Below are 27194 nucleotides of genomic sequence, written 5' to 3' on the forward strand. Positions count from 1 at the left end.
CCCCCTCCCTTAGCCAAAAAGGCAGTGCGCGAAGGGGTGGGAGAAGAACAAAAGGAGGAGGAGAGGAGGAGGAGGAGAAGAGGAGGAGGAGGAGGTCCGAAGGAGGCCCGAAGCCACTTTTGAAAACGTGCAAAGCGATCCCCGTCCCTCCTCCTCCTCCTCTTCCTCCAGTTGGAGAAGGCGAAGAGGCGGATCCTGCCTCCGCATCCCCGGACCTCCGCAGGCGCGCATCGATCCTCTTTTTTTTTTTGTTCCTTTTTTGGTATCTTTTTAATAACGAGGAGGAGGAAGAGGGGACGAAAGCAAAGCCGACTCTGCTCCGCCGCTCGCGGGTTCAGGACCTTTTTTTTGGCCCGGTGCCCGAGGCCCTAAAGCTGTCACTGCGAGATTCTGGAGGAGCTCCGAGAACGGGTCCCTCCTCCCCCTCCCCTCCCCTCGCTCCGGATGCCGTGACGAGCATCTGCAGGGCATAAAAGCCAGCCCCCCCCCCCACACACACACATACACACACACCAGCAGCAGCCCAAGACCTCGCGTGGACTGCAAGCATGGGCGGACGGGTCAAGTGTCGGGTCCGAGGCGTCGGGGGCAAGAGGCTGCCTCGATTCCTGAAGCGTTGCCTGATGAAAGTGATCAGGGAGGTGGTGAGGAGTAGACCCCTGCCCCACACCCTGAGGCTGGTGGTGAAGCACCGGCGGAGCCCGGCCTCCCGCCCTCGACAGGTAAAGAAACGCGGCTAGCTTTCCTCTGCTCCTGCCTTCGGGGAGGCGCGCCGTTTCCGAGTGAGTGCGCATTTCCCAATTCCTATTCTCTTCCTTTCCCTTTTCGAAGGGAATTCGTTCTCCTTCTTTTTCCCTTCCTTTTAAGAGATTTCACTTTCGGGGCCAATCCACCACCACCCCTCTCCTTTTTATGTATGTGTCATACATATACAGCATATGTCATACACACATACACATGCAATACATATGCATACATAGGTAGGCATATAGTCGCTCACTCGAAAGAGTGCTTGTTACCGACTGGGTTTCAGAAGGTTATATATTATATATTTCCTTATATATATTATATTATATTATATATATTATATATTACCTTATCCTAATGGTTGGGCTTTTTTTCCAAGTGGTTTCATTGAAATGAAATTGAAATGAGTTCTGAAATACAAACACATACTGCACACAGATTTGGTAAAAAACACTGTAAATTTAAGCAAATACTGCAAACTGGATTTTGCAAATTATTGCACAAAACCACAACCTTATTAATATGAAGTTACTAATTTAGAGATTGTGTGTGTGTGTGTAGGGGGGTTGTAATAAACACTTTCTGTGCAATATTTCCCCATGTGGCTTTCAGAGGCCTCCCCTGCTGTTCTTAAGATGAGTAGGCCTTTCCATATTTAAAGCAAGCTGACTTCACTCTCTTTGTTGCTGGTTATCACCCGATAATAGTTCTAGGATCTTCTCCCTATCTTAAAGCAACTATGTATATTTTTGCAAAGATGCAAAATAAAGGGGGCCAATTACACAAATGTGAAAGAAGCTCAAAACTTCCACTAGAAGGTCCATGCTTTTAATAAAAAAGATCCCCTCTGAAATTTCCTCCCTCGTGCTCCATTTTCAATGGGCCAGGAAAAAAAAACCTTGCAACATTAGTCTCATGCTTTTCCTTTCTCTATGCCAACTTTCTTTTTATTTTATTCTACATTATTAAATCCATATCTGCTTACCGTATATTGTATTTTTAACTTTTGTTTTGCAGCTACTACTTCTCAGACTTTTTTTTTAAAAAAAAGGAAAAATCCTGATTCTGTGTCTTACTCTAAATTTCCAAAGATAATTTATATTTTTTTTAAAAAACCCTATAGATTAATTATGTTTGAACAATGGTTATTTTAAATAGTTTGCTAAAATTGCACTTGGCCTTTGATGTCTCCTATTTAATCTGCCCTTTCGGTAATCCAGTGAGCTGGCAGGTAGATTTTTCTGCAAAGACAATTTCGGAAATTTACAAGATAGAATAAAATAAAGTAGATTGGAAAATGTAAATAGGATTAATGGAGGCCTGGAAGAGAAATGTCCTCTAGCTTAAATGACAAGACCCCATTAGAGAAGAGTTGAAGCAAAAGGTTATTCTATGTAGTGTTTCTTGGTGCATATCTGTATTAATCTTAAGGTCATGTCTCTTCTCACTTTATTATTCTTGAGACAATTTTCAAGAATCCCACAATCTTGGCACAATAATCCACATTCTACAATAGATATTTACTCCAATTTTTTTACCCTTAACATGATAGTTGCAGTTGTTCTTAATATTCACTGAAAATTTCTCCGGGACCTTTTGGGCCCCAGACAAGCTTTAAAACATAATCTAAACATTAAAAAAATATTTTCTGTTTTGCATTGGGACATTCTGATCTGCTTAAGTCTTCCTTTGAAATAAAAAAAAATTAAATCTGTCTCAAGATCTCTTTTCTATTTTTTCCTTTTTTTTCTAAGAAAATGATCTCTAAATTGAAACAACAGGAAGCAGGACCTTCCCAATGAAGGAACGAAGATACGTTAATCAAGAGACATGTTTAAACATTTCCGAGTACTTTCAGTCTAGTGCAGCTATTTGTATGAAATGCATGGTTTGAAAAAGTTGATTATGTAACAACACAGTTCTGTATAGGTTTACTCAGAACTGGGTTTGGCAGGATTTAGTGGACCATTTTTTAACCATTAAAGGTGCCAAAGATTGCAGGCCCAAGAATGTTGCACCAGTCCATCAGCCAAATATCCCACCATGAATTAATTTTTTGTCGACATAAATTAAAAATGTATTATGGCTCCTCCTTGGACATCCTCACTTAGAAGTAGATTTCAGAATTTAATAAGGCTCGTTTCCAACTAATTCTCACCTATCACTGCAGTGAGGAAAGGCCACTTAATATCATTGGTTTCCTTTTAAGTAAACAAAAAAGGTAGCCATGTTAAGCTTTGAATTGCAATGGAAGTTTTTTCTTGCTTTTGCAACAGAGCATTGTATTCCTATGTTTGTTCAAATGCAAATTTCCTTAATCTGAATGGAGCATACTCTGAAATGAGTGAGTAGAGAATCAGAATTCTCCGCTTTCAATAATATTTCCAAATATATATAATGGCATAATATTTAATTTTAACTGAAAACATTTTGTTTCTACTAAGCTTGGGCAAACCTTAATTGTCTTACAGACCATTTTTTCTTCCTTTAAATAAAACAAACTTTAGTAAGCAAAAAAAGCTATTCTTCATATAAGTACTTATTCAAAAGTGAGATACCCCACCCCCACGGCCTCATGAAGTTCTGAGTTGTATATAATCTCCATTCTGAAGGCATGGTCCAGAAAGAAAATGTGCCCAAGTGCTTCTGAGAATATGAACATGACTTTGAGATTCTAATCCAGCATTTCAGTATACTAAAGTCTCATTGGCTTGATTCACACAGCATTCTTAACCAGGTAAGAGCCTGGCAGATGTATTTGCAAAATATACTAAGTTTAGTGATAACTTTTATTTGGGGGTTGCATGTTTGTGTGTGTGTGTATATGTATGGACATGTGACATGTTTGTGTGTCTTATCTGCTGATAATGCACAAACACACACACACACACTGTTATGCAAACCCAACCCATTTGATTGTTCAAGGCACTGTGTACGTTGGCTAAGGCCCCAATCTAGAAGCCAGGGGACTCAAGTTCAAGTCCCGTCTTAGATATGAAAACCAGCTGGGTCACACCTCAACCTTACTCAGAGGATTATTATTGTGGGGAAAATAGAAGGGAGAAGGAGTACTGTTTTCTGCACCTTGAGTTATTTATTAAAATAATAAAGGTGGGAAATAAATAAGTAATTCAGTAACCAAGTTGAGGGCATCAATTGAAATAAACCATTGGGGCACAAAAAGTGTTTCAGTTTCTCCTCTCCCACCTTTAGTGAGAATAGATTTCCTGGACATGCGCTTTTCCTCCGTCATCAGAATGAATGCAGGTCCTCTTCCATCCATCATCTTCCTGGGCAGAGGCAGGCAGTTCATTAAGGTGAGGGAAGGAAGGGGGAGGGAAGACCCTAGCAGAAGTGCACGTTCATCTTCAGCTCAGATATAAACATTCAATATGGTCCTAGGGGGGGAGGGTCTTAAGGGGGAGGCACCGTAGCCTCTCTTTGGATAGTTATGTGTTTTTGGGGGGAATAGTTCCCATTTTGTTGTTGAGAATAATTTCCTGTCAATAACAAAATTAGCACCCTCAATTTATCAATCATATTTAGGAACTAATCTCTCACCATAGACTCTATGCTCAATTACACATCCATCTTGCTAAATTCCCTCAATTGCGGCAGGACAAAAAGCTCCATGAATCCAACTGGGTCTATGCCTGCCTTGTTCGTCTCCTGTTCCTGGAGGATCATCTCAGATGCTTTTGGCAATGGGAGATGTCAGCCCCACGGCCAACCTTAATGGAGAGAGGGACCATAGATTGGTGGGAATGTGGTTTTTTTTAAAGGAGAAAGCTGTAGTTAGTTCCACACTGAAAGAAACCTGGGATCAATTCTTTACTTTTCCAAGTAGGACTGACAAGACCAACAGCCCCAGAGAAAGCCCTCTGCCACTCAATGGTAAAATCCCAGCAGACATGCAGTGCAATCCAGCCAATTGATTCGCTGTGTGTCATAACAATTCAGTTAATTCTAGTGTCTTGTGTATATACAGAACCAATATTTACTGGACTGCACCAACCAATATCTGAGTCAGTGGCCAAGTCAGCCAACTCAAGTCAAGGGGTGGGGGGGGGAGAAGGGGGTGCATTCAAGTCAATATGTGTTGCAGTTTACTTGACAGGATTTCAAAAGTATTTGCAATTGCTTCTTCCTAGGGCTGAGAGAAATTGACTGGTCCAAAGTCACCCAGCTGACTTGCACCTAAGAACAGATTAGAACCCACAGACTTCTAGTTTCTAGCCTGGTACCTAAACTACTACACCAAAGCGGCCGTCAAGTGTATGAAAGAATATGAATGAGTGGCCGAGTTAGCCAACCCAGGTCAAGACGTAGCAGGTGTATTTCCAACAAGGGGTCATCCTGAGCTGGGAGTCCCATTCACAGAACTTGGTGCAAACTGCAAAACAGTTCACAGTTGGTGGAGCAGTGGGCTAATGCCTCCTTAAGTAACACCAGCTGCCTGCAATTAGTGCAGGTTCGCATCCCACCAGGCTCAAGGTTGACTCAGCCTTCCATCCTTCCCAGGTAGGTAAAATGAGGACCCAGATTGTTGGGGGCAATAAGCTGACTTTGTAATAATGCCGCTTGGGGGTGTGTGTGAAAGCCCTAATAAGCAGGCATATACATAGAATGAAGGCTACTGCTAAGCTTGTAAGCCGCCCTGAGTCTTCGGAGAAGGGCGGGATATAAATGGAATAAATAAAATTCAGCCCCAACCAGTTAAGCGCGCGTTATGAAAATGCAGCCTAATGAAGCAATTTCCCAACTGTCGTCCTTTGTCACCCTGTGGGTGGTTATTTCCTGAATTTTGGCTCGTGCTCTTCCACGCACCGGCGGATGTTCCGTTACTTCTAAGCTCGTCCCATCGCCCCGGAATCGGCAAGGCACCGCTGTCTTCGTGAGTTCAAACTCCCTCCGGGTGAGCTCGACGGCGGTGCCCTCGCCTTTTGCTTGTTAATATGGCTGCTGCTCATTTTTTTTCCCCTGACGAGGAAGCTCGCGCACGTTTGTTTGTTTATTTGCAAAAGCTGATGAGCCAGCTACTTGTCGGCTACTTCGGAAAAGGAAGTGGCGATCATCATTCCACTTTCAGAAGAAGAAAAAAATGAAGCTTACAACGGGTCTTTGAAGGAAGGCGAGGCACGCACGCCGTAGGAAAGAAAAGGGAAGTTCGGCAAGCCGATCCGTTACAAGACGAGGCGTGCTCGCTTCTATTTTCAAATCAGGACGCCGTTTTCGCCTTTACGAGCAACAACAGCGCACTTTATTTTTTTTAAAAAAAATAAAATAAAATAAAGCGAAGAGAGAGGGACGGCGAAGGAAGCCATGGGATAAATTTAGGAGAACCAAACGGGGCCATGTGGGAATGGGGATTTTCCGGAAAATACTCAGGTGGGGTTTTAATCCTGCAGGGTACACAGTCCGATTCGAGCGGTGGCTTGACTTTGTTTCTCTGAAGGGAAATACGAGCAGTGGCTTTGCATTGGCTGCCTGCGGCCTTGGCGGTACGAAACCAGCCGCGCCTTTCCCTCCATTCTCGGGATCGCCCCTGCCGTCTCCTGGCACGAATCGACGGCCGCCTTGAGGCTTCGGTCGTCGTGCAAGCCGAGGACAGTCCACCGTACCTTCGCTTACGCACGTAGCTTCCCCTAACCTGGAGCCCTCCGGAAGCGTTGGGACTCCCAATACCCATCCCCGCTCCCAACAGCTTGGGTGGGGATTTACGGTAGGCGCTCGGTCGGCCTTCCCCCTGCTTTCCAGAGGCACCGGGAATCCTAGATTTGTCGGGCCTGGCTAGAGAAATTCGAAACTCCGCAATCCCGGCCTCCTTGGGCGTCTGAACGCCCTTTGCCATAAGGAAAAGCCGCAAGCGATTCTCGCTTCTCGGGGGCTGCCTTTCCAGTCACGAAGCTGGCCAGAGGGTTCAATTCGGATCGAAAGAAGGCCTCGGCCTTGTTCGTCGTAGAGGTCGAGCAGGTGGGCTGCCGAATCCGCCCGTCGGCCTCGCTCCGGATGATGAGGCCTAGGATGAGGCCGGTTCGGCCTTGCGAGCGCCGTCAGAGGCTCTTTGCAGTCCTCAAGCAACCTCGAGGGGAAGAAAAGAGGGCAGAAAACCTCGAGTGCGTCCTTTCGAAGCCCCGGAGCTCGAACCCGAAGGCAACCAACCGCTGCCGCCTGCTGCTAGGCCGCGAAGGCCCTTCCCACGTTGTCCCGACCTTACAGATTCCCTCTGCCTTCTCTCCTGCCCTGTGGGCTAAAGCGAACTTTGCTTCGAGTTAAAGGAGGAGTAGACGGAGGGTCTCTCGAAGGCCTTTCCTTTCCGGAATTGCCCTGTGCTTCGTATCTATGCACGTACCCAGATTTAATAAGTTAGAATGAATTATTAGGGTTGGTCGTCGTTATTGGCCAGATGTGTATATTTCAACTGATTGATTTGGTATTTTTATCCACCTACTGAGCCATTTCCGAGGACCTGGGATAGGCAGGTGTTATTTGATGCTGTTAAAAGATATTATCGCAGGATGTGTGACCTGTTCCAAGTACCACCATCCTCTTAGAAACCTATCCTTCCATCCCTCCACCGTCCAGTCCCAACTACCAATACTTATCCTTCCATTCCCCCAACATCAGAAGTTTCTTGGATGTTTCTTTTGTTCTCCTCCGGGAAGGGGGAAACCCCACTCCAGTTGCCTTTTGAAAAAGCACTTTCTTACATGGGCAGCAAATGGAAAGAGAAAAAAAAAACCAAGCAAAACAACAAGAAATGGCAATGACTAAGAGCAGGAAAGTTTAAGAAATAGACAGAGGAGATAATTCTAGCTGCACAAGGCCGAGCCTTAATAACAAATGCTCATAAATCCAGAAGTGAGAAGACAGCAACAGACACCGAATGCAGCAGCAGAAGAAACAGTGGACCATCTAGTTCAGTGATGGCGAACTTTTTAGAGACCAAGTGCCCAAACTGCAACCCAAAACCCACTTACGTATCATCGGGTGTTGGGTGGGCGTGGCCCATTAGGTGGGTGTGGCCCATTGGGTGGGTGTGGCTGCGGTGGTAACGGCAGACTGGGTGGGACTAAAAAGTTCAATCAATCAATTCCAGCTTTGCGAGATCTTTTCCCCCCCCTGCAAGGAGTTAAAACTGATTGATTGATTGAAACTTTTTTTTTTTTTTTGCACACGGCGACGGAGGCCTAAAGCAAAAAGGTTTTATAAAACCCAGCTGAAGGCCTAGGACTGGGGCGATGGTGTGTGTGCCCACAGAGAGGGCTCTGTGTGCCACCTGTGGCACGTGTGCCATAGGTTTGCCACCTTGGATCTAGTTAATTGCTGCAAGATGTTCACAAATGTGACTACAAACAATGTGATGACAAAGCAGCAGCAACAACAACAGTGCATTGGAATATCTGCAAGAAATAACATTTGCTTGCAAGCAGGAACTGGTGGGACCCTAAAAGTAGACAAAGTAATAGAAAATACAGAAGCTAAGAGCTCTGGGACGTTAGAATTCAGACGGGCAACCACCTGCCAATAACATCTCAGACTTAATCGATAAGAAAGGCAAAACGTTGCTAAACAAGGCAGTTATTAAATGGGCTTTATCCCATTTTGCAACCTTTCTTGCCACAGTTGTTAAGTGAATCACTACAGTTGTTTAAAGTTAGTACCATGGCTGTTAAGTGAATCTGGCTTCCTCATTGTCTTTGCTTGTCACAAGGTAGCAAAAGACCATCGCATGACCCCTAGATATTGCAATTGCCATAAATGTATGAAAATTGCCAACCGTATAGATTTTGATCATGTGACCACAGGGGGGGGGCTGCAGTGGTTGTGTGAAATATAGTCATCAGTCACTTTTTTCAATGCCATTGTAATTTCAAACAATCAGTAAATGAACGGCTGTAAGTTGAATACTACCTATAATTGAGCCTAGAATTATGATCATTAGTCATGGTTGTTATTATGACCTTTTCTCCGGCACTCATTAAATGAGTCAGTTTTCCCCCAAAGGACTTTTTTTTACTGGAAACTTGAAGTATATGTTAGAAACTGGCAAAAAATGCAGAATATTGAAGTAATGTGATGGTAGGATGCTGCAAACAGCTGTATATTCAAGCTAGTTGTTAACCACTCAGAATGCAATCGTGACTACAGGAGGTGTGTGATGCAACCATTGGAACTTCAAAATAGATCATAAATAACTGCAGAGTGTGTTGTAACTTAATTGGTTACTAAGCAAGAACAATTAACTGTAACTGCAGCCATGCTGTACATAAATTGGTTTGTTTCTTGCAACGAGCTGGTACTTATATTTGATATTACAGTATTGTCTTCTTTTAATATTTGTGCTAGCTGCTTCTTTGGAACAAGCTTCAATGCAAGCAGTCTTATTCTGTTGTCTTTGTGCTGTTCTAGATGCTCAGCTATTCTTTGTTTCATTTCCTCTTGTTTGTTAATTAGAGGGCTTTGCTTTTTCTGAGAAGTAGGTAGAATAGAGGGGCCTGGTTTCAGATTAAAAATGATTCAGTAGCTATGCTGGTTTCCTCTACTGCTGACTCTCCCTAGTTTGCCTCTACAGCCTGTTATTTTTGATAAGGCTTTGGTTTATTTGCCCTGGGTAGATCTTTGCAGTTCTTCCAATTCTGCTTCTGTGAATACTTTGTTTCATATTATACATTGACATTGATATGCTATCCTCTATTATCTTTTTTATTCAGATCATTGTTCTTTCTAGAACTGGCACATTTTTTCAGATATCCTCTTATCACTGAACTTGATTTGTAATAGCAAATCATTATTTGGGTTTTCCCCCCAGTCTTTGTATATTTTGATGGGTAAGCAACTTTTCTTCCAGTAGTTCTGCAATTGCTGACCTCAACTGCCAGGCCAACCGTTCTGAGTTCTGAAGCCTACTTGTCACCAGATGTCTAGGAACTTCAACATCTGATGTGATTCTTGTTGACCTGGGCAATGGCTGATCCAATATGGGTTTCTGTAAATTACATCTCATCTTGTGCGGCTTCCATACTGTGAGATTGCAATTGGACAAGTCTTCATCAAAGGAGCCAAAGAATAAAATTCTTGTTCTTGTCCTTGTCGTTATCATCATCATTATTTTTATAACCACTGCCTTCATCAACATAACTCCACTTCTTCTAGGATACTTCAGAAGTCATGCAAATGTCTCCAGTTGACAAATACCCACTGGAACCCACAATCAGCGGTGTATTTCAACTGCATTCCTCTTGCAGCTCCACAGAAGAGTCTCCTGGCTTCCAGCAGAATGGCCTGTCCATAATTTGATAAAGTGGTAAGCCTTGCCATATTTTTTACTCATGGACTTCTTGGGGAATATCAGGACAGAAGAGAACATCTGGTTTCACACATGCAAAGAGTTGCTTTGCAAACCTCCATGGTGGTTTAAAACAAGAGGCTTTGCCAAACCCCAACCCAGTACTTTTTGGTTTGGTGAAATGTGTGAACTCAGTTGAGTCTGGATTGGCCTTTGTCGAAGTGGAGAGAGAGAGCAGAAGGTTAGCCAACTGTATGCAGGTAGTCCTCGATGAACAACCATTCATTTAGTGACCATTCGAAGTAACAACGGCACTGGAAAAAGTAATTTATGGCTACATTTCACACTAAATGACTGTTGCAGCATCCCCTTGGTCATGTGATCAAAATTTGGACACTTGGCCACTGATTCATATTTATAAGGGTTGCAGTGTCCCAGGAGTCATGTGATCACCTTTTGCCACCTTCTGGGAAGCCAAGTCAATGGGGGAAAGCCAGATTCACCTAACAGCCCAGTTACTAACTTAACAACTGCAGTGATTCACTTAACAGCTGTGGCAAGAAAGGTGAAAATTGGCAAAATTCACTTAACTGTCTCACTTAGCAACTGCAGTTTTGGGCTCAGTTGTAGCTGTCATTAGAGGACTACCTGTAATGCAAACTAATCCAACTTCAGGGATTAAGGGAATCTGGGAACACACATGAAGCACAGAAGATTCCTAGGCTGATGTCCTTCTATATATATATATGGCACAGGCTCATTTTCTGCTTTCCAAGTTCCTAAGGGCATCCCTCCATGTAACTCTAGTGATGTTGAGCTGCAAAAGCTATCATTCCCACAAGAGATGGTCAGAGTTCAGCATGATGCACCAGTGTAACTCTAACTTAATTTAAAAATTAGGTTTATTTTTATGTATTTATTTATTAATTAAATGGATATACTGCCCATCTCACTGTTTTCAGCTTCCTCATAAGAGAGCCAGAGTTTCTGGATCTCGGGGCATTAAAAAGTCACAGCATTTCTGTAACACTGTTTTAATTAATGAAAATGAATGTTAAGGTGCTGCGCTAGGAACAGGGGAAACCCAATTTCCAGTTGTCCTTTAGCACTGAAGCTGGCTGGCTGGCTGGATAACTCAGCCTCAGTCTGGGAAGTCAGAAAGCATTTATTCACCTCAACCAATGAAGTAGACTGTGGTCCATAATGTTCAATCATCCTGCAGTTAATTGTTTCAGACTGATTCCATTCTGTTTTAATCAGTTATTAGGAGGCTGTTTGGGAAGTGAGGATGCTTTGATCTCATCAAGCTGAAACTGCTGACCAGGGTCACAAGGTATAGAGCAGGGGTAGGCAACCTTGGCTCTTTTATGACTCGTGGACTTCAACTCCCAGAATTCCTGAGCCAGCACCAGACAGCTAATGGAATAAGCACAACACTTTAGACTCAGCAGAAGAATCATCACGTTATGGCTTAGCATGTGCAAACTAGCTAGGCCCAAAGGTCAATTCAGAGGCATACAAAAGCCGATAGGTTCCTCTAGAACAGACATGTCAAACTTGCGACGTCACGTGATGTTGCGCAATTGTATTGGGACAGTTTTGCCATTGCCGGCAATGGGGTGGGCGCGGCGTCCGCATGATGCATCCGGCCTTCAGGCCAGCAGTTTGATATCCTGCTCTAGAATGAATACCAAATTATCTCCAAATGCTTGCAATTTATTGGTTTCACCTTTTATTTTCAATCTTTTAATTTCTGGATTTTGCCTAATGTTTCTATTTAAAACTTCCAAAGTTAAGATAAATAGCAGTGGGGATAATGGACATCCTTGTCTTGTGCCTTTTCGTGTATCAAAATTTTCTGTATAATCCCCATTTATAATCACTTTTGCTGTTTGTTTCTGATATATTGTCTGAATCGTGTTTATAAAGTTTTGACCAAAGTCCATTGTTTTTAGTTGTTGAATCATAAATTGCTAAGAAACATTATCAAATGCCTTTTGGACATTTAAAAATACTAATAGCAGTTGTTTCCCTGGATGGAGTTCATAATATTCCAATATGTCTAGTATTACTCTCAAATTATTTTTTATTTGTCTCTGGCAAAAATCTGTTTTGATTTGGATGTATAAATTCAGTCAAAAATCTTTTCAGCCTCAGCTATTATTGAAATGAAGATTTTGTAGTCCACATTGAATAGTGATATTGGTCTATAGTTTTTTTTTATCTGGGTCAAATCTGAGTCCTCTTGGTATCAAAGTAACATTTGCTTCTGTTTATGTATTTGGGAGTTTTGCCTCTAATAAAAGTTCATTAGATACATCTTTCAATGGTAAACTTAATGTATCTTGTAAGCATTTATAAAACTCTGCCGGAAGTCCATTTGGTCCAGGTGTTTTTTCATTTTGTTGTCTTTTTATTGCCTCTGTCAATTCCATCATTGTTATTTTTTCATTTAACATAGTCTTGAAATTTTCTGGATTTTTGGGTAAATCCAGAAGGGCGGTAAATCCAGAAGGGCGGTATAGAAATCAAATAAATGAAATGAAAATGAAAATGAAATATTGAGTCATTTTCTCCCATGGAGTTTCTTCCTTAACATACAGTTTCTCATAGTATTTTTTAATTATCTTTTTTATTGCTTCATTTTTAAATTGCAAACAGCCTTTTTCATCTACTAAATTGTTTATCAATTTTTTCACCTTCTGTTTTTAAAGTTTATAAGCTAACCATCTTCCTGGTTTATTTGCATTTTCAAAAAAGTTTTGCTTTGCTCTTTTAATTTGCTGTGTCAGTTTTTCTGATTCTATTAAATTATGTTTTATTATTTCCATTTGTCTTTTTAATATTTTTCTTTTGTGGGTTTATTTGTAGTTCGAATTGTAATTTTTTAAATTCTTCTCTTAACAACTGACATTGTTGTCTCTTTCCCCCACCACCACCATGTATGTTATCCCTACGCCTCAAAAATATGTTTTGACTGTATCTCATACATTTTGTAATGTTGTATCTTCTTTATTTTCTTTGAAGAAAAATTTCATTTCTTTTGTTGCTAATTCTATAAATTCTTTCTCTTTTAAAGTCCATCTTATTTTTTTCTGCATTCCTTTCCACACCATTTTTAAAGGATTATGATCTGCCCAAGTACCTAATTCTATTTCAATTTCCTGCATATTAACCCTTAATTCAGGCATCATCCAAATCATATCAATTCTAGATCAAGATTTATAACTATTAGAATAAAATGTATATTGTGATTTTCCTCGGTTCGTTTCTCTCCAAATATCTTGTAAACCAATTTCCTCTATCATGTGTTAAAAAGTCTTAGGTAATTTTTTTCTTGCTTGTTTCCCTGATTTACTGCTTTTATAATCTAATGTCCCATCTACTATTGCATTGAAATCCCCAATTAAGCATATATTTTGATATTCCAGTTTTACTATTTTTCTGTGAAGGTTTTGATAAAATTCTTGTTTGTTATTTGGTGCTTATATTGCTATCAAAAGTATCTGGTTTTGATTTAAAAATATTTCTACTATTAGTATTCTTCCTTCTTCATCTGCATAAATCATTTTAGAATCTGTCGTTCTCTTTAACATATATAGCTACTCCTCTTTTTTGTTGTTCAGTTGATGTGTAATAAAGTTTTCCAAGTTTTGCATTTTCCAAAAATTTATAATGTTTTTATGTGTGTCTCTTGCAAACAAATTATATCAATGTTTAATTTCTGTAGTTGTTTGAAAATTCTTTTTCTTTTTGATGGGGAATTCAATCCATTTATAGTCACTGAAAAAATTCCATTTTCCTTCTCCATTTTGATTTACTTATATTTAGGTCTTGTTGATCTCATAATCCTCTGCTTTCTTACTGTTCCCTCATTTTCTTGATTCATCTTCTCTTTTTCTTCTTCCACTTGTGTAGTTTCATCTGTTGTTTGTTCTGTCTGTTTCTGGCTTTTTCCATCCTCTTGTTAATATTGTGTTCTTTCTCCCAGAAATGCTCTATATCTTTCATCAAAATCCTGTGCCTTGCATGCTGAATCCAATCGATATGTTGTATTATTCCAATTGATTAGAATCCCTTCTGGCATCAGCCATCTAAAACTTACTCATTTTGCAATCAGCTTTGTAGTCAAGAAATGATATTGTCTTCAAGTATCTCTTATTCTCTTGGGAATCTGTTTCAGCACTACTATTTCTTTATCTTTATATTGTAATGGGTCATCTCTGACTCTTCTTAATATCTCATCCCTTGTTGTTTTCTTCATAAAACTTACATGTACTTCTCTGGGCAATTTGTGTTTCCTCGCATAACTTGAATTCATTCTAAATATTTCATCCACTTTTGCTGCATCTCCAATCTTTCAATTTTTAGGGCCCCTGCTAATAGATTAATAATCACTTCTGCTATAGCTTCCTCTTTATCTTTGGATATGTTCTGGAATCTCAAATAGTGTACAACTTTCTCCGTTTCCAAGGCAGCGACTGCTCCTTCTAAGTTTTCATTTGCTTGTTCTAATGTTTCATTCTCTGTCATTAGTGCTTCAATTGTTTCCCGTAGTATCTTCTGATTGATTTTTCCCCTTCTGAATTCTTTGTTCATGTTTAAGAATCATTTGTTAATAAGCCTCAAATTGTGTCTTTATTTCAAGCATTTATTCACTTAGCTTATCAAGATTGCTTTTTATTTCTTGATGATTCTTCTGCATCAGAGCCTTGGTGGAGCAGTGGGCTAATGCCTCCTTAAGTAACACCAGCTGCCTGCAATTAGGGCAGGTTCGCATCCCACCAGGCTCAAGGTTGACTCAGCCTTCCATCCTCCCGAGCTAGGTAAAATGAGGACCCAGATTCTTGGGGGCAATTAAGCTGACTTTGTAATAATGCCGCTTGGGGGTGTGTGTGAAAGCCCTAATAAGCAGGCATATGCATAGAATGAAGGCTACTGCTAAGCTTGTAAGCCGCCCTGAGTCTTCGGAGAAGGGCGGGATATAAATGGAATTAAAATAAAATAAAAAAAATAAAATTTCTTGCATTAGTTGTAAAGTTGCGTGCATGTCTTTTTGGAGATGGTTTTCCTTCTCTCGTTGTAACATTGCTTCAATAGATCCCTGACTTGCTGGACTAGATATTCCAGAAGAGGGTGCAGAAGCACGTTTTTTTTTGTAATTTTAGTGAAGTTTGGTGCACTCATTGTTCAAGCAAGCAAGTTTTGTAAATCCACAAGAAGAAAAGAAAAAAAGATGAAAAGAGAAAAAAACAAGCCAACAGTTTTAGGCTATAAAAAGAGTTGGCTATTTTTAAACTTGGATTATAGCCTAAAGTACAGTTTGGCAACCCGCGGCTCTGGAGCCGCATGTGGCTCTTTCAGCCTTCTACTGCGGCTCCCAATCCTCCTCTGCCATTTGCAGAGAGAGAGAGACAAAGACAGAGACAGGCACTTGCGCTTCCCTTCTCTCTCTCTCTCTCTCTCTCTCTCTCTCTCCCCCCCCCCGCATCCTGGGGAGCCATCCTCCTCTTCTTCCTCCTGTCCAGCTGCTATGCTGCAGCAGTTAGGCCATTGTGGCTGGACGGCGTTGTTCAAGGAATCCCCTCCTTGCCCTTGATCCTCACCTTCCTCCCGCATTCTCTCCTCCACCAGGTGGCTTGCAGCAGAGCCGCCTTCTGCTAGCGGCACGATGCCTGTGGCACCTGCTCCTTCCCTGTCCCACTTGCCTTTGCCTCACTCCCCCTCGCCTAGGTCCCACTTTTTTGGCAGCGCCTCCGCCCAGTGGGGCTCCTCCATCTCCCGCAGTCGGAACACCACTGCCTCATCCGCAGGAGGCAAGCGAGAGAGCACACGAGGCCGTCCCAGGAAGGGCAAGCAGCAGAGGAGAAATGGGATGGCTTTTTTGGCAGCAGCTCAGCCACGGGGTTCAGTCAGTCTCACTCACCAGGCTGCCAGCTTCGAGTGCTTAGCTGGCAGGCAGTCTGTTAATCTGAAGGAGCTGCCCCAGGTGCCAGGCTAGATGTTGGGAGTGAGCCCTGCCTGCTCCGTCCACTGCCTCCACTTGCCTTCAATGCCAGCATAACACTGCTTTATCTGCGTATTCCAATCGCAGCTATTTTGGCTTAAAGCCTTAAAGCCCCCCCTCCCCCAAGAGAGAGAAGTGCAAGTGCCCCCCCTCTCTCTTTCTCTCTCTCTCTCTCTCACACACACACACACAGTGACTTGGCTGGGGGAAGAGGACTGGCAGACCAAGGGCAGGAGACGAGTGCCGGTGGAGACCCAGCCATATAAGAATGCCCATGGTGTGTCAGCCATGGTGGGGTGCCTGAGATGCAGCAGGCGTCTTAAGGCAGCCGTGTTCATTTGTCCCATTCCGTCGGGCCAGTTCCTCCTCTTGATCCCCACAAGAGCAAGCTAGAAAAATGTGTTTGTGTGGGCACGTGCGGTTGCTCGGACTGGATATGAATGAATGGGCAGAAAGAGAGAGAGGGATAGGGAGGGAGAGAGAAAGAGAGGGAGAGAGAGAGGGAGGGAGGGGGAGAGAGGGAGGGAGACAGGGAAAGAGAGGGAGAGGGAGAGGGAGGGAGGGAGAGGGAGGGGGAGAGGGAGAGGGAGGGAAGGAGAGAAAGGGAGAGGGAGACGGAGGGAGACGGAGGGGGAGAGAGGGAAGGAGACAGGGAAAGAGGAAGAGGGGGAGAGGGAGGGAGGGAAGGAGGGAGACATGGAGGGAGGGAGGGAGAGAGGGAGGAAGAGGGGGAGAGGGAGAGAGGGAGGGAGAAAAAGAGAGGGGGAGAGGGAGGGAGACAGGGAGGGAAAGAGAGAGGGAGGAAGACAGAGGGGGAGAGAGAGAGAATATGAATAAATGTGGTTGTCCTTACTGAACTTTTAGTAAAGAACGTTTAATGAAATATTTTGATTTTTTTTAATGAAGAGGTGAGGTATGGGTATAATTATCCTGTATTTAAAGATGGTAGATAAGCTACTAAAATTGTTTTTACCTGTTGGGATGAAGGAGAAAGGTTTTTTTTCTTCTGTCCTTTTCTTTTCCCCCCCCTGCAATTTTTTTCTTTTCTATTTTTCTATTTGTAGTTTTTATAGTTTGCAACGGCTTTTTATTTCATAAATACGAGGAGGACTCAAATAGACATTGAGTAATTTATTTGAATGTAACCTTTGACCCAGCGTCTTTTTTTGGGAGTTCAAAATGTTTTTGTTGCATGCAGAAATAAAAATTTGTTTTCTTTGTAGCAGTTCATTGATTTCATAAATGCAGCACACTATAGTTATTTTTATACATAGCATAAAGGTAAAAAACGATATATGCAGTGTTATCTTCATTTTAGAGGTCAAAAGAGTTTTGTGGCTCCCAGTGTTTTCTTTTCTGTGGGAAACGGGTCCAAGTGGCTCTTTGAATGTTTAAGGTTGCCGACCCCTGGCCTAAAGAAGTTGGCTCCTTTTTAAAGTTGCATTATAGCAGGGGTGTCAAACTCAATTTCATTGAGGGCCACATCAGCATTGTGGTTGCCATTGGGGGGCCAGGTGGATGTGGCGAGCATGGGTGTAGCTTACTGAGTGGGGCGTGGCCAGCTTGACATCACTGATGTCGGGGGCACCTGTGCGGGCCTGGGCAGGACTGGGGCAGATCCGAGGGTCTACGGCGGAAGGTGGGATGGGACCGGGGCGAGCACCGGGGCATGGTCCATTGGAGGAGCTCACTGAGCCTCAGGCTGTGCACGAACTGGATGGTGGCACGAACTGCCCGGAGCCCCAGGCAGCAAAGGTCAAGAGCCCAGCCCGACCCTTGAGCTCCCATGGCACCAGGACCCCACAGCCCTGCCTTGCCTAGCCGCACTTCCCCAAGGGGGTGCCCACCTGCGCTTACCTCCTCAAGGTTGCTGCTGCTGTCCTCCCTCTCCTTGGCCAGGTTGCTCATGGTAGGTACAGGAGGACAAAGTGCATGGGTCAAAGGGAGGTCCACTCCCTCTCCATGCGAGGAGACCTGGCTTTGTAACCAAAGCATCCTCAGCAAGAGGATGGGAGACCACCAGGGGATGGTGAAAGGGCAACAGGGCTGCTGGTGGCCAAGTGCTAAAGCAGGAATTCCCTCAGACCCTCCCTCCCTCTTATTCCAATCTCCTTCCTTCCTTCCTTCCCTTTCTTTTCTTCCTTCCTTCTTTCCTCCCTCCCCTCCTTCCCTGCCTCCCTCCTTTTCATTCCCATCTCCTTCCTTCCCTTTCTTTCTTCCTGTTTCCCTCCCCTCCTTCCTTCCTTCCCTCCTTCTCTCTGTGCCCAAGAAGGGATGAGGGGAGGGGGAGAGGTTGGCAGCACTTCTCTCAAAGAAAAAGAGTTGGAGGTCTTTAGTCTTTGAGGTCTTTAGTCCAAGCCCCTGCTCATTACCATTCCAGGCAATGGAATATCCAATCCAATCTCTACTTAAAAGCCTCCAGTGATGGAGCATCCACAACTTCTGAAGGCAAGCCTTTTCACTGGTTAGTTGTTTTCACAAGTCCTTAGTTCTAGGCTGCTTTTCTTCTTGATTAGTTTCCATTTATTATTGCTTTCTGATATGTTGGAAAATACACTGACCCCTTCTCTGTGGCAGCCCATCGAATATTGGAACACTGCTATCATGTCACCACCCCTAGTCCTTTACACTAAGCTAGACATACCCAATTCCCACAAACATTTGTCATATGTTTTAGCCTCCAGCTCCCTAATCATCTTTGTTTACCATCCATTTAGGCCAGATGGTCCCCCTGGTTTGGTTTATAGAACAGTGGCCACAAGCAGAGCCTTCTCGGAGACAGCACCCCAATCATAGAACTTTCTACCAAGGAAAATATGAACAGTACATCCCTCACTTGTTTAGAGGCAACTCCAAACACACTGTTCAGCCAGGCATATGTAGAATAACAACACATTTTATGGTCAAACAGCACTAAGTTCATTACTACTAATATTTTTCTTTCTTTACACATTTTTAATATTGTTTTAAGCAGTGCTAGTGATACTTTACAATAGTTGTCTTTGAGAGTTTTCTTTTAAACCACCCTGGGTTTGTAGATTTAATAAATTAGGCAGAAGAAACAAATGTTTACATACATCTAAATCCCACAGACCTACTGCCTCCTAGGCGCATACTACAGAGAAAATAAGACATTGCATTTCTAGCCAGCATAGCCACAGGATGATGGGAACTGTGGTCCATGACATCCAAAAGATACTACTTTGGGCAAGGCTGGATTAAATTATAAAAGAGAAGATGAGAAGTAGAAGCAAGAAACACTTTCCAGTCTCTGACAAAATATTTGGGGCGGTGGGGGGGGGGGGAAGTTGACTCGGCCTTTTAATTTCAGCTCACACCAACTTCCCATTCAATCCAAAGAGTTCTATTATTGCCTGGATTTTAGGGAAGGAAGGAGGCAGGAATAGACCACAAAGCCAATCTGTGAGTTTGCTCTCTCCACTGTCTGCACACCACCTCCCCCACGCAGCACGTGTATGTATGTATGTGTGTGAGAGACAGAGAGAGAGAGATCCCCTCTTTTTGTAAGTTTGCTTACTCTGCAACACTCCCCTTCTGAGATTTAAAAAAGAGAGAAGGGGGGGAAAGAAAGGTGAAAGATCCCCACACAAACACACACACACACACACAGAGAGAGAGACCCTTCCTACTTTCTCCTTCTTCTCACCCTTTCTCTCCAGCCACCACAGAGTTCCAGGCTCTGCCTGCTGCGTTTCCCTCTCTGGCCCTACCACGTGGTGGAGAGGGCAACTAGGAGCCGGCAGCTGCGAGCTCATATCTCCGTGCTCTGGGGGAGGAAAGGCCCTGCAAAAGGGGGCCAGGCACGGGTAAGCTGCTTGGCAAAGCAGAGTGACTGGAGGAAAAGCCAGGCAAAGTGGAGCATGGCTGGGTGTGACAGGGTTAAGCTGGGAGGGGCGGGGTGAGCTGAGGCAAATGAGCTATAGCTGCTGCTGCACACCACCAGCCCCTGATTCCTCAGGGCCAGGGCTGGGGCAGCGTGCCATTTCTGGGACAGCCCCTGGGGGCCAAATCTGGGCCCTCCCCGGGCCGGATCCGACCTGCGGGCCTTGTGTTTGACATGCCTGCATTATAGCCTCAAGTAGTGGGATTTTTCTAATGTTGGATTATAGCCTCTTGCAGCTTTTAATGGACTTCCTCTTAATATTTCAAAATGGCTGAATATTTAGAAAAGACAGAAGCCATCTTGTTACTCTTTTCCACCACCAGATAGAGTATCTTATTTCTCTTCTATTGGAACAGTATCTTACTACTGAACATGGTGGAAACACCAGGAGAAGCCCTCTTCTTCCCATAAAAATTTCACCTAAAATGCTCATCAGTTGATTTTCTGACTGCTAACAGTCAGAAAAGGTGATATCAGACTCCTTTTAGCCATCATAGATTAATGTGGCTCCTTTTCTACAATGCAAACACAGGAGCCCAAAAGGTTTAAAAAATCAGTGATCACGATCAGGACTGATTGTCCTCCTTAATGCCATTGCTTCGCAGGAACATATGTTGTTTACTGAGCCAATTATATCAGCATAAGAGTAGCTACTGAGTTCATTTGCTCCTCCTCCTAGAGGGACTCTCGATTCTTCCCTCACCCAGACTGGTGGATCGGCCTTGGGTCTGATCCACCCTAGCATGTCTTAGATTCCCGAACTGGAAGCAGAAGAGAAAAGCTTCTCAGAACAGGACATGGGAAAAGTGGAAGCTGGTTTTGGGATTTCATGAGTGAAATCAGTGCCTCGGCACACCGTCTTGGGAAGTCTCCAACTGCGGTGACCAGGCCTGCTTTGGAGGTAGAAGAAGTAGATCAGATTTGCTCTGCAGTTAGGAACTTACACCTCCAGGCGTCTCCACCTCAAAGCAGCTCCTTGCCCCCAGAAGTGGAGATAAATAAGTCACTTACCCAGACCCAGCCCTTGAGCCCAGAGTTAGTCACCAGTACCAACTTAGAATTGTTTTCCTTTACTGGCTTCTGTGGGCAGAAGCCCCCTGGAACCTGACTGAGGCTCAGAAGAACATTGCTCTTTGCCTGATGAAAGCGAACCTAAGACAGATCAGCCCCATTTGTGTCAAGCACCAGGCTAACAGAGGGAGGGCTCACAAGTTTATAGTACCCCAGCCAAAGTGATTACTTTAATGAACACGTGTTCATTCAGTGAAGTGTGTTGTGCAAACAGACTACATGTAGTTGCTGGATACATCTACAATCATGTGAAAAAGTAAATACACCCTCTTTGAGTTCTATGGTTTTACATGTCAGGAGGTAGTAAAAAAAATTAATCACCTGGTCCTTAGCAGTTTTGATGAACAACAGTACTGACGTATCGTATCATGTGTCATCATTTATTTTACAAAAAGAAAGCCAAATGGAGAAGCCATGTGTCAAAAGCTACGTATGTTCAGGTGATCCTCGAGTTAGGATCACAATTCAGCCCAAAATTTCTCTTGCTGCGTGAAACATTTGTTTAGGGAGTTTTGCCCCATTTTACAACCTTTGTTAAGTGAATCACTGGAGTTGCTTAGTGAATCTGCCTTCCCCATTGACTCTGTCAGACGGTCACAAAAGGTGATCACATGACCCTGGGACACTGCAACTGTCATATATATGAGTCGGTTGCCAGAGTGTCTGAATTTTGATCACATAACTATGGGGGATGCTGCAACAATACAAGTGTGAAAAATGATCATAAGTCATTTTTTTTCACAACCTTGCTTGAGTTCAGTGAGATTTGTGGGCATTTGTTTATGGACAGCTCTCTGAAGGTCCTCTGAAGTGTTTCAATTGGGTTGAGGTCTGGACTTTGACTAGGCCATTGCAACACTTTGATTCTTTTCTTATTCAGCCATTCTGTTGCAGAATGGATGCTGTGCTTGGGTTCGTTGTCCTGTTGCATGACCCAGTGTTGGCCAAGCTTTAGCCGCCGGACAGATAGCCTCACATTTGGCTCAAACACTTGAATATACAGAGGAGTTCATGGTCGGCTCAATGTATTGCAAGGTGGCCAGGTCCTGTGGCTGCAAAAAAAAAAAAGCCCAAATCATCGCCTCTCCATCACTGTGCTTGAGAATTGGTATGAGGCGTTTGTGCCGATATGCTGCATGCTGCGTTTGGTTTTCACCAAATGTGGCACTGTGGCATTATGGCCAAACATCTCCACTTTGGTCTCCTCTATCAAAAAGGAAAGTGTTCGGAAGTCTTGTGATGTGTTCAGATGCAACAAATAGAGAGAAGAGGCTTTCTCCTGGCAGCCCTTCCAAACAAGCCATACTTGTCCAACCTTTTTTTTTCTGATTGTACTGTCATGAATTTGAACATTTAACACGCTAACTGTGCTAACTGTAGAGACTGAGATGTAACTCTTGGATTTTTTTTTTTCAGTTTCTCTGAGCATTGCACTGTCTGATCTCGGAGGGAATCTGCTAGGACGTCCACTCCTGGGAAGACTGGCAATTGCCTTTGAATGTTTTCCACTTGTGAATAATCTTCCTCACTGTAGAATAATGGACTTAAATTCTTTGGGAATGGCCTTATAGCTCTTCCCAGATTGATGGGCAGCAACAACTGCTTCTATAAGATCATTGCTGATATCCAACCCCCTGCCCAGGCAGGAAAACCTATCCTGCCCAGACACAAAACGCAACCTCAAGGCTGGAGACCAGCAAACTCCTAAAATTTGGCATTTATAGAGGAAGACACACTTGCTGATCATCAGTTGATGAAGGGCACTGGATTAGCAGCACCCCTTCATACCTATGGAAGCAGTAAGGGTGTAGTTTTTCCCACATGGCTTCTCCATTTTGGATTTCCAATTGTAGAATACATGGTGACATGGCACAATGTGTCACATGCTGTTGTTCATCCCAGGTTTTTCTTTACCTGCTTTTAAGAACTGCTAAGGACCAGGTGATTTTTTTATTATGATGTCCTGATGTATAAAACCATAGAACTCAAAGAGTTCTTACTTTTTCTTACACTTTTTCACATGGCTATTTAATTATCAAATTTACCAACTGCCCATCTCCCTCAGACAGCAGCGCTAGGTGGGGTTTAAGTAAAAGATAAAAACATTAAGGGCTGCGTGTACAGATCACATTAAGAGGCAATTAAAAGAAGAGTAATTTAAAATTTAAAGCTAAAAAGGTGGAGGGGGAGGGGAGAAACCACCTCCAAGGTACTAACCAGATAATCAGCCCCACGGCTCCTCTGTGGGACCCAAGTAAGTCAGCAGAGCTAGGTCTTAAGACATTTCCAGAAGACCAGGAGGTCCGGGGTGGGCAGAATGTTCCAATGGGTGGGGGGCAACCTCAGAGAAGGCTCTCTTCCTGGACAAACACCCCCCCAGTCAAAATTCCTTAACAAAACAAATTGTTAGTTGGCTTGTTGAACAGGCAAGAACCCTCCCTCCATGTTTATGGGGTTAGGAAGAAGGGGGACTTATTAGCATCCGAGTTCAAATAATAATAATAATAATAATAATAATAATAATAATAATAATAATAATAATAATAATAATAATAATAATAATAAGTTGGAAGGGACCTTGGAGGTCATCTAGTCCAACCCCCTGCTCAGGCAGGAAACCCTATACCATTTCAGGCAAATGGCTGTCCAGTCTCTTCTTAAAAACCTCCAGTGTTGGAGCATTCACCACCTCTGGAGGCAGGTTGTTCCACTGGTTAATTGTTCTAACTGTCAGGAAGTTTCTCCTTGGTTCTAGGTTGCTTCTCTCTTTGATCAATTTCCATCCATTGCTTCTTGTCCTGCCTTCAGGTGCTTTGGAGGATAGCTTGACTCCCTCTTCTTTGTGGCAGCCCCTGAGATACTGGAACACTGCTATCCTGTCACCCCTCACCCTTCTCTTCATTAAACTACACATACCCAATTCCAGCAACCGTTCCCTATATGGGCGCGTGGGTGGAGAGAGCTCCATTTTACAGACCTGCCAAGAGAATACGTGCGTTCGCCAAGAAGAACCGCCGTCCTGCAGTTTCCTGAGCTGCAAAAATAAAAGGGAGGGCGGGAGAGTGGGCAGCCCCTCCCCTCACCTCCAAAAAAAAAAAAAATCCCGTCAGTGGGTGTAAGAGTTTAGCCAATCAGATCCGCCAGGGGCAAAAGTCCGCGGCGGCGGCGGCGGCGGCGGGCCCCGCAGAGAGGGCGAGCGGCAACAGTTCGTGCCTCAGACAGGCAACCTGCAGAATGCTTCCGTCCGACCGGCTAAGCCGAGCAGCCGCGGAAGGGAACGTAGCGGATCTGCGAAGGCTGCTGGACGGAGGCGCCGACCCCAACGGGCTGAACGCGTACGGCAGGAGCGCCATTCAGGTAGAAGTGCGCGCAGCCTGGACGGGGCGCGGCGAGCCGCTCGGTTCTCGCTTCGGCTGTTCTTGGGGCGGGGGGGGGTGGTGGGAGCAGCAGGGGGCGGGGCCGCTTCCCGTTTCCTCCGGGAGGGTGTCTTCTCCGAAGGGAGGCAGGCTCGAGTGAGCGTGGACGGGAAAGCTTTTTTTTTTTTTTTGCGGGGGAGGGGGGGTGTTGAGAGAAAATGGACACCAGCGATAACGGGGCTGGGCAAATAAATGTCGGCCCAAGGCAGGGCGATTGCGCAGAGCAGCCCTCTCGCTCTAAGACAGCGTTTCCCAACTTTAGGAACTTGAAGATGCGTGGACTTCAACTCCCAGAATTCCCCAGCCAGCATAGCTGGCTGGGGAATTCTGGGAGTTGAAGTCCACGCATCTTCAAGTTCCTAAGGTTGGGAAACACTGCTCTAAGAGCGCATCTCGGTCGGAACCTGGACAGGGCTCGAGAAAGGTGGGTAGATCTGGCTTCCTGTTGCTTTAAGGAAGAGGGGGGCCCTACACTGAAAAGCTGGGAAGGAACCGTCGTCTGAACAACGTTGGGCTTGGAGCGGTCTGTTTCTCTCTCCCCTTCCTCCCCCCCCAGCTTCCTGCCCCCCTAACTTCCAAGTTTGGGAGGCGAGAGGGAAGAAAAACGAGCCCCAAAGACTGCTCGGTTGACGACACAACGCCATTATTCCTCTGAAGCAATTCCATCTTTCCACACAGCCCTATTTTTATTTTTATTTTTATTTTTGCAACGCGGGCACGACTCTGCCGTGCTTTCGAACTACGTCGGATCTTTGGAGGGTTTGACAAATCGCGAAAACCTGCTTCGCTGCGCCTCCCACGAAGTGGCTGGATTCCTTGCAATTAATAAAGCAAAAAGCGACTTGGTCGTTTTGACACGTGCGGCAACTTTTCGTTATGCGCTGAAAGTCCAGTAATTTTCTTAAAAGAGGGGTGTGGGGACAGGACGCTCGGTAAGACGTGAGCTTGGCTATGTTTGGAGTTTAAAATTAGTGGGAAACCAGAGTTTCCCCCAAATTAGAAATATCAGTCCTCAAAAGAAAAAAAAGAAAAGAAATACAGTGGAAAAATGGCTGCTTTTCTTCACGGTGCGGCATACTTGCATTTTAATCGCCGTTACACATTTGTTAATTATTATTTTTTTTGTTCAGTTGCTGACACTCATGCTTTTGCCCCAGCTCTACTTTCCTTTTTGAGCAGCGTCCGTCCCAAAATTCAGGAAGTAGATTTTGGATAGTATCATGCAAGTCAGGATGGTGCGGAGAAACTCGAAGAGAGATGAGTTAGGGTGGAAACAATGCCAATTTCATTTCCTGATATTTTTGGAATAAAACGTGGCTGAAATCCTTCAAATGTAAAGCAGTGGATATCTTATATAGACGTCCGGTTTACCTTCACGAAATTTAAGGGAAAGTGTGTGTGGGAGGGGCGTTTCCAACCAACTACTTGTTCTGGCATTCCTTTTTTTTCACGGCGATTTTCCATGTATAAATATATACAGAATTTGAAAATTATGCGTGCATCATAATTCCTCCTATTTAGAGGGAATTCCTGGATTTGAATAGAGAAGCTGTCAATGAAGCCCCAAACGGGCACGGACAGGATTATCCTTCCTGCGCATCCTTGCAGGCTTTGTCCCGGGACGGGCAGGTCAGGATTACTTTAAGCACTGCAAATTGTTGCTTTGAACAACTACCTTATTACTTATTGGGAGATGGGCCGAAGCTCTCCTAATCCAGGACAATAAAAACATTTGACTTGTAGTCCAAAATATCATCAAGGTAATAGAGCTGAGAAGCAAGGCTTCCTATTTTGAGTCACTAAGGATAATGGCCTTCTTGAGCAAGTTATTGGTTATTGCCTTCTTGAACAAGTAATAGTAGGCAATTCAAGTCGTAATGCCTTCTGGCTTCTTCCACACTATAACGTGCAGCCACAGCTTTAGTCTGACCCACAGCCCTAGTTTAGTTTTTTTTTGGGGGGGGGGTTGGTGGTCTCCCATCCACGTGCTGTCTAGTTCATTCCCACTTAGCTTTTTGAGATCAGCCAAGGTTGGTTTGATATTGCCTCTCGCCTGCTTACATGAAACAGAAATTCCCTCGCTTGAGGGCCACACGTTAGCCCGGCGCTGGAATCTCTCGCGACTACGTCTTTGTGTTGTGATCCTTGCAGTAAGGGATATGTGAGGGTGGGTCAGCGGCGAGAATATCTTATGGTCAAGCTCCTGTTCGGCTCTGGATTTTCTCGTTATGCCAAAGATCCTTCGGCCACAATTATGGATCTCTCCCCACCCCCACCCCCAACCCCCACCCCGGTACTGGGAGAAGAGTAGAGAGGCCGAAATTTCAAAATTAAGAACTTGAGTCTAGAACGGGGTTCGATTCGCAGTTGTCCCGGTTAATTCCATACTTTTTTTTTTTTTTTTTGCCTACTTAAGCTTGAAATCGGCTCCCGAGGACAAGCCCAAGCCACGGGTGGAGGGGTCGACTGACAACCCCTCTGTCTTCTTTTTCCCCCTTCCAGGTGATGAAACTGGGCAACCCCAAAGTGGCCGAGCTGTTGTTGGAGAGAGGAGCGAATCCCAACCTGCCGGACCCTTCCACGGGCTCTCTGCCCGTCCACGACGCGGCCCGCGAAGGCTTTCTGGACACTCTGCAGGTACTGATCTCCGGCGGAGCTCGCCTCGACCTGCCGAACCGCTACGGCCGCCTCCCGCTTCAGGAGGCTGCAGAAAATGGGCAGAGCCACGTGGTCCATTTCCTCGCCCGGGACAACGCTTAG

At 44.3% G+C, this 27194-nt stretch overlaps 1 protein-coding gene across 1 annotated transcript; it reads left to right on the forward strand.

The window, feature by feature from the left end:
• Window positions 1-333: 333 nt before the first annotated feature.
• LOC310634952 (cyclin-dependent kinase 4 inhibitor B-like) lies at window positions 334-27194 on the forward strand (the record flags this gene model as incomplete). The annotated part of the gene is made up of 2 exons (XM_083353488.1): window positions 334-722; window positions 26937-27194. Exons 1-2 carry the CDS (start codon window positions 549-551, stop codon window positions 27192-27194), a joined length of 432 nt encoding a protein of 143 aa, XP_083209614.1. The 5' UTR covers window positions 334-548.

This window comes from Vipera ursinii (genome assembly GCF_947247035.1).
Source record: "Vipera ursinii genome assembly, chromosome: 2".
In the NCBI taxonomy this organism is placed as follows: domain Eukaryota; kingdom Metazoa; phylum Chordata; class Lepidosauria; order Squamata; family Viperidae; genus Vipera; species Vipera ursinii.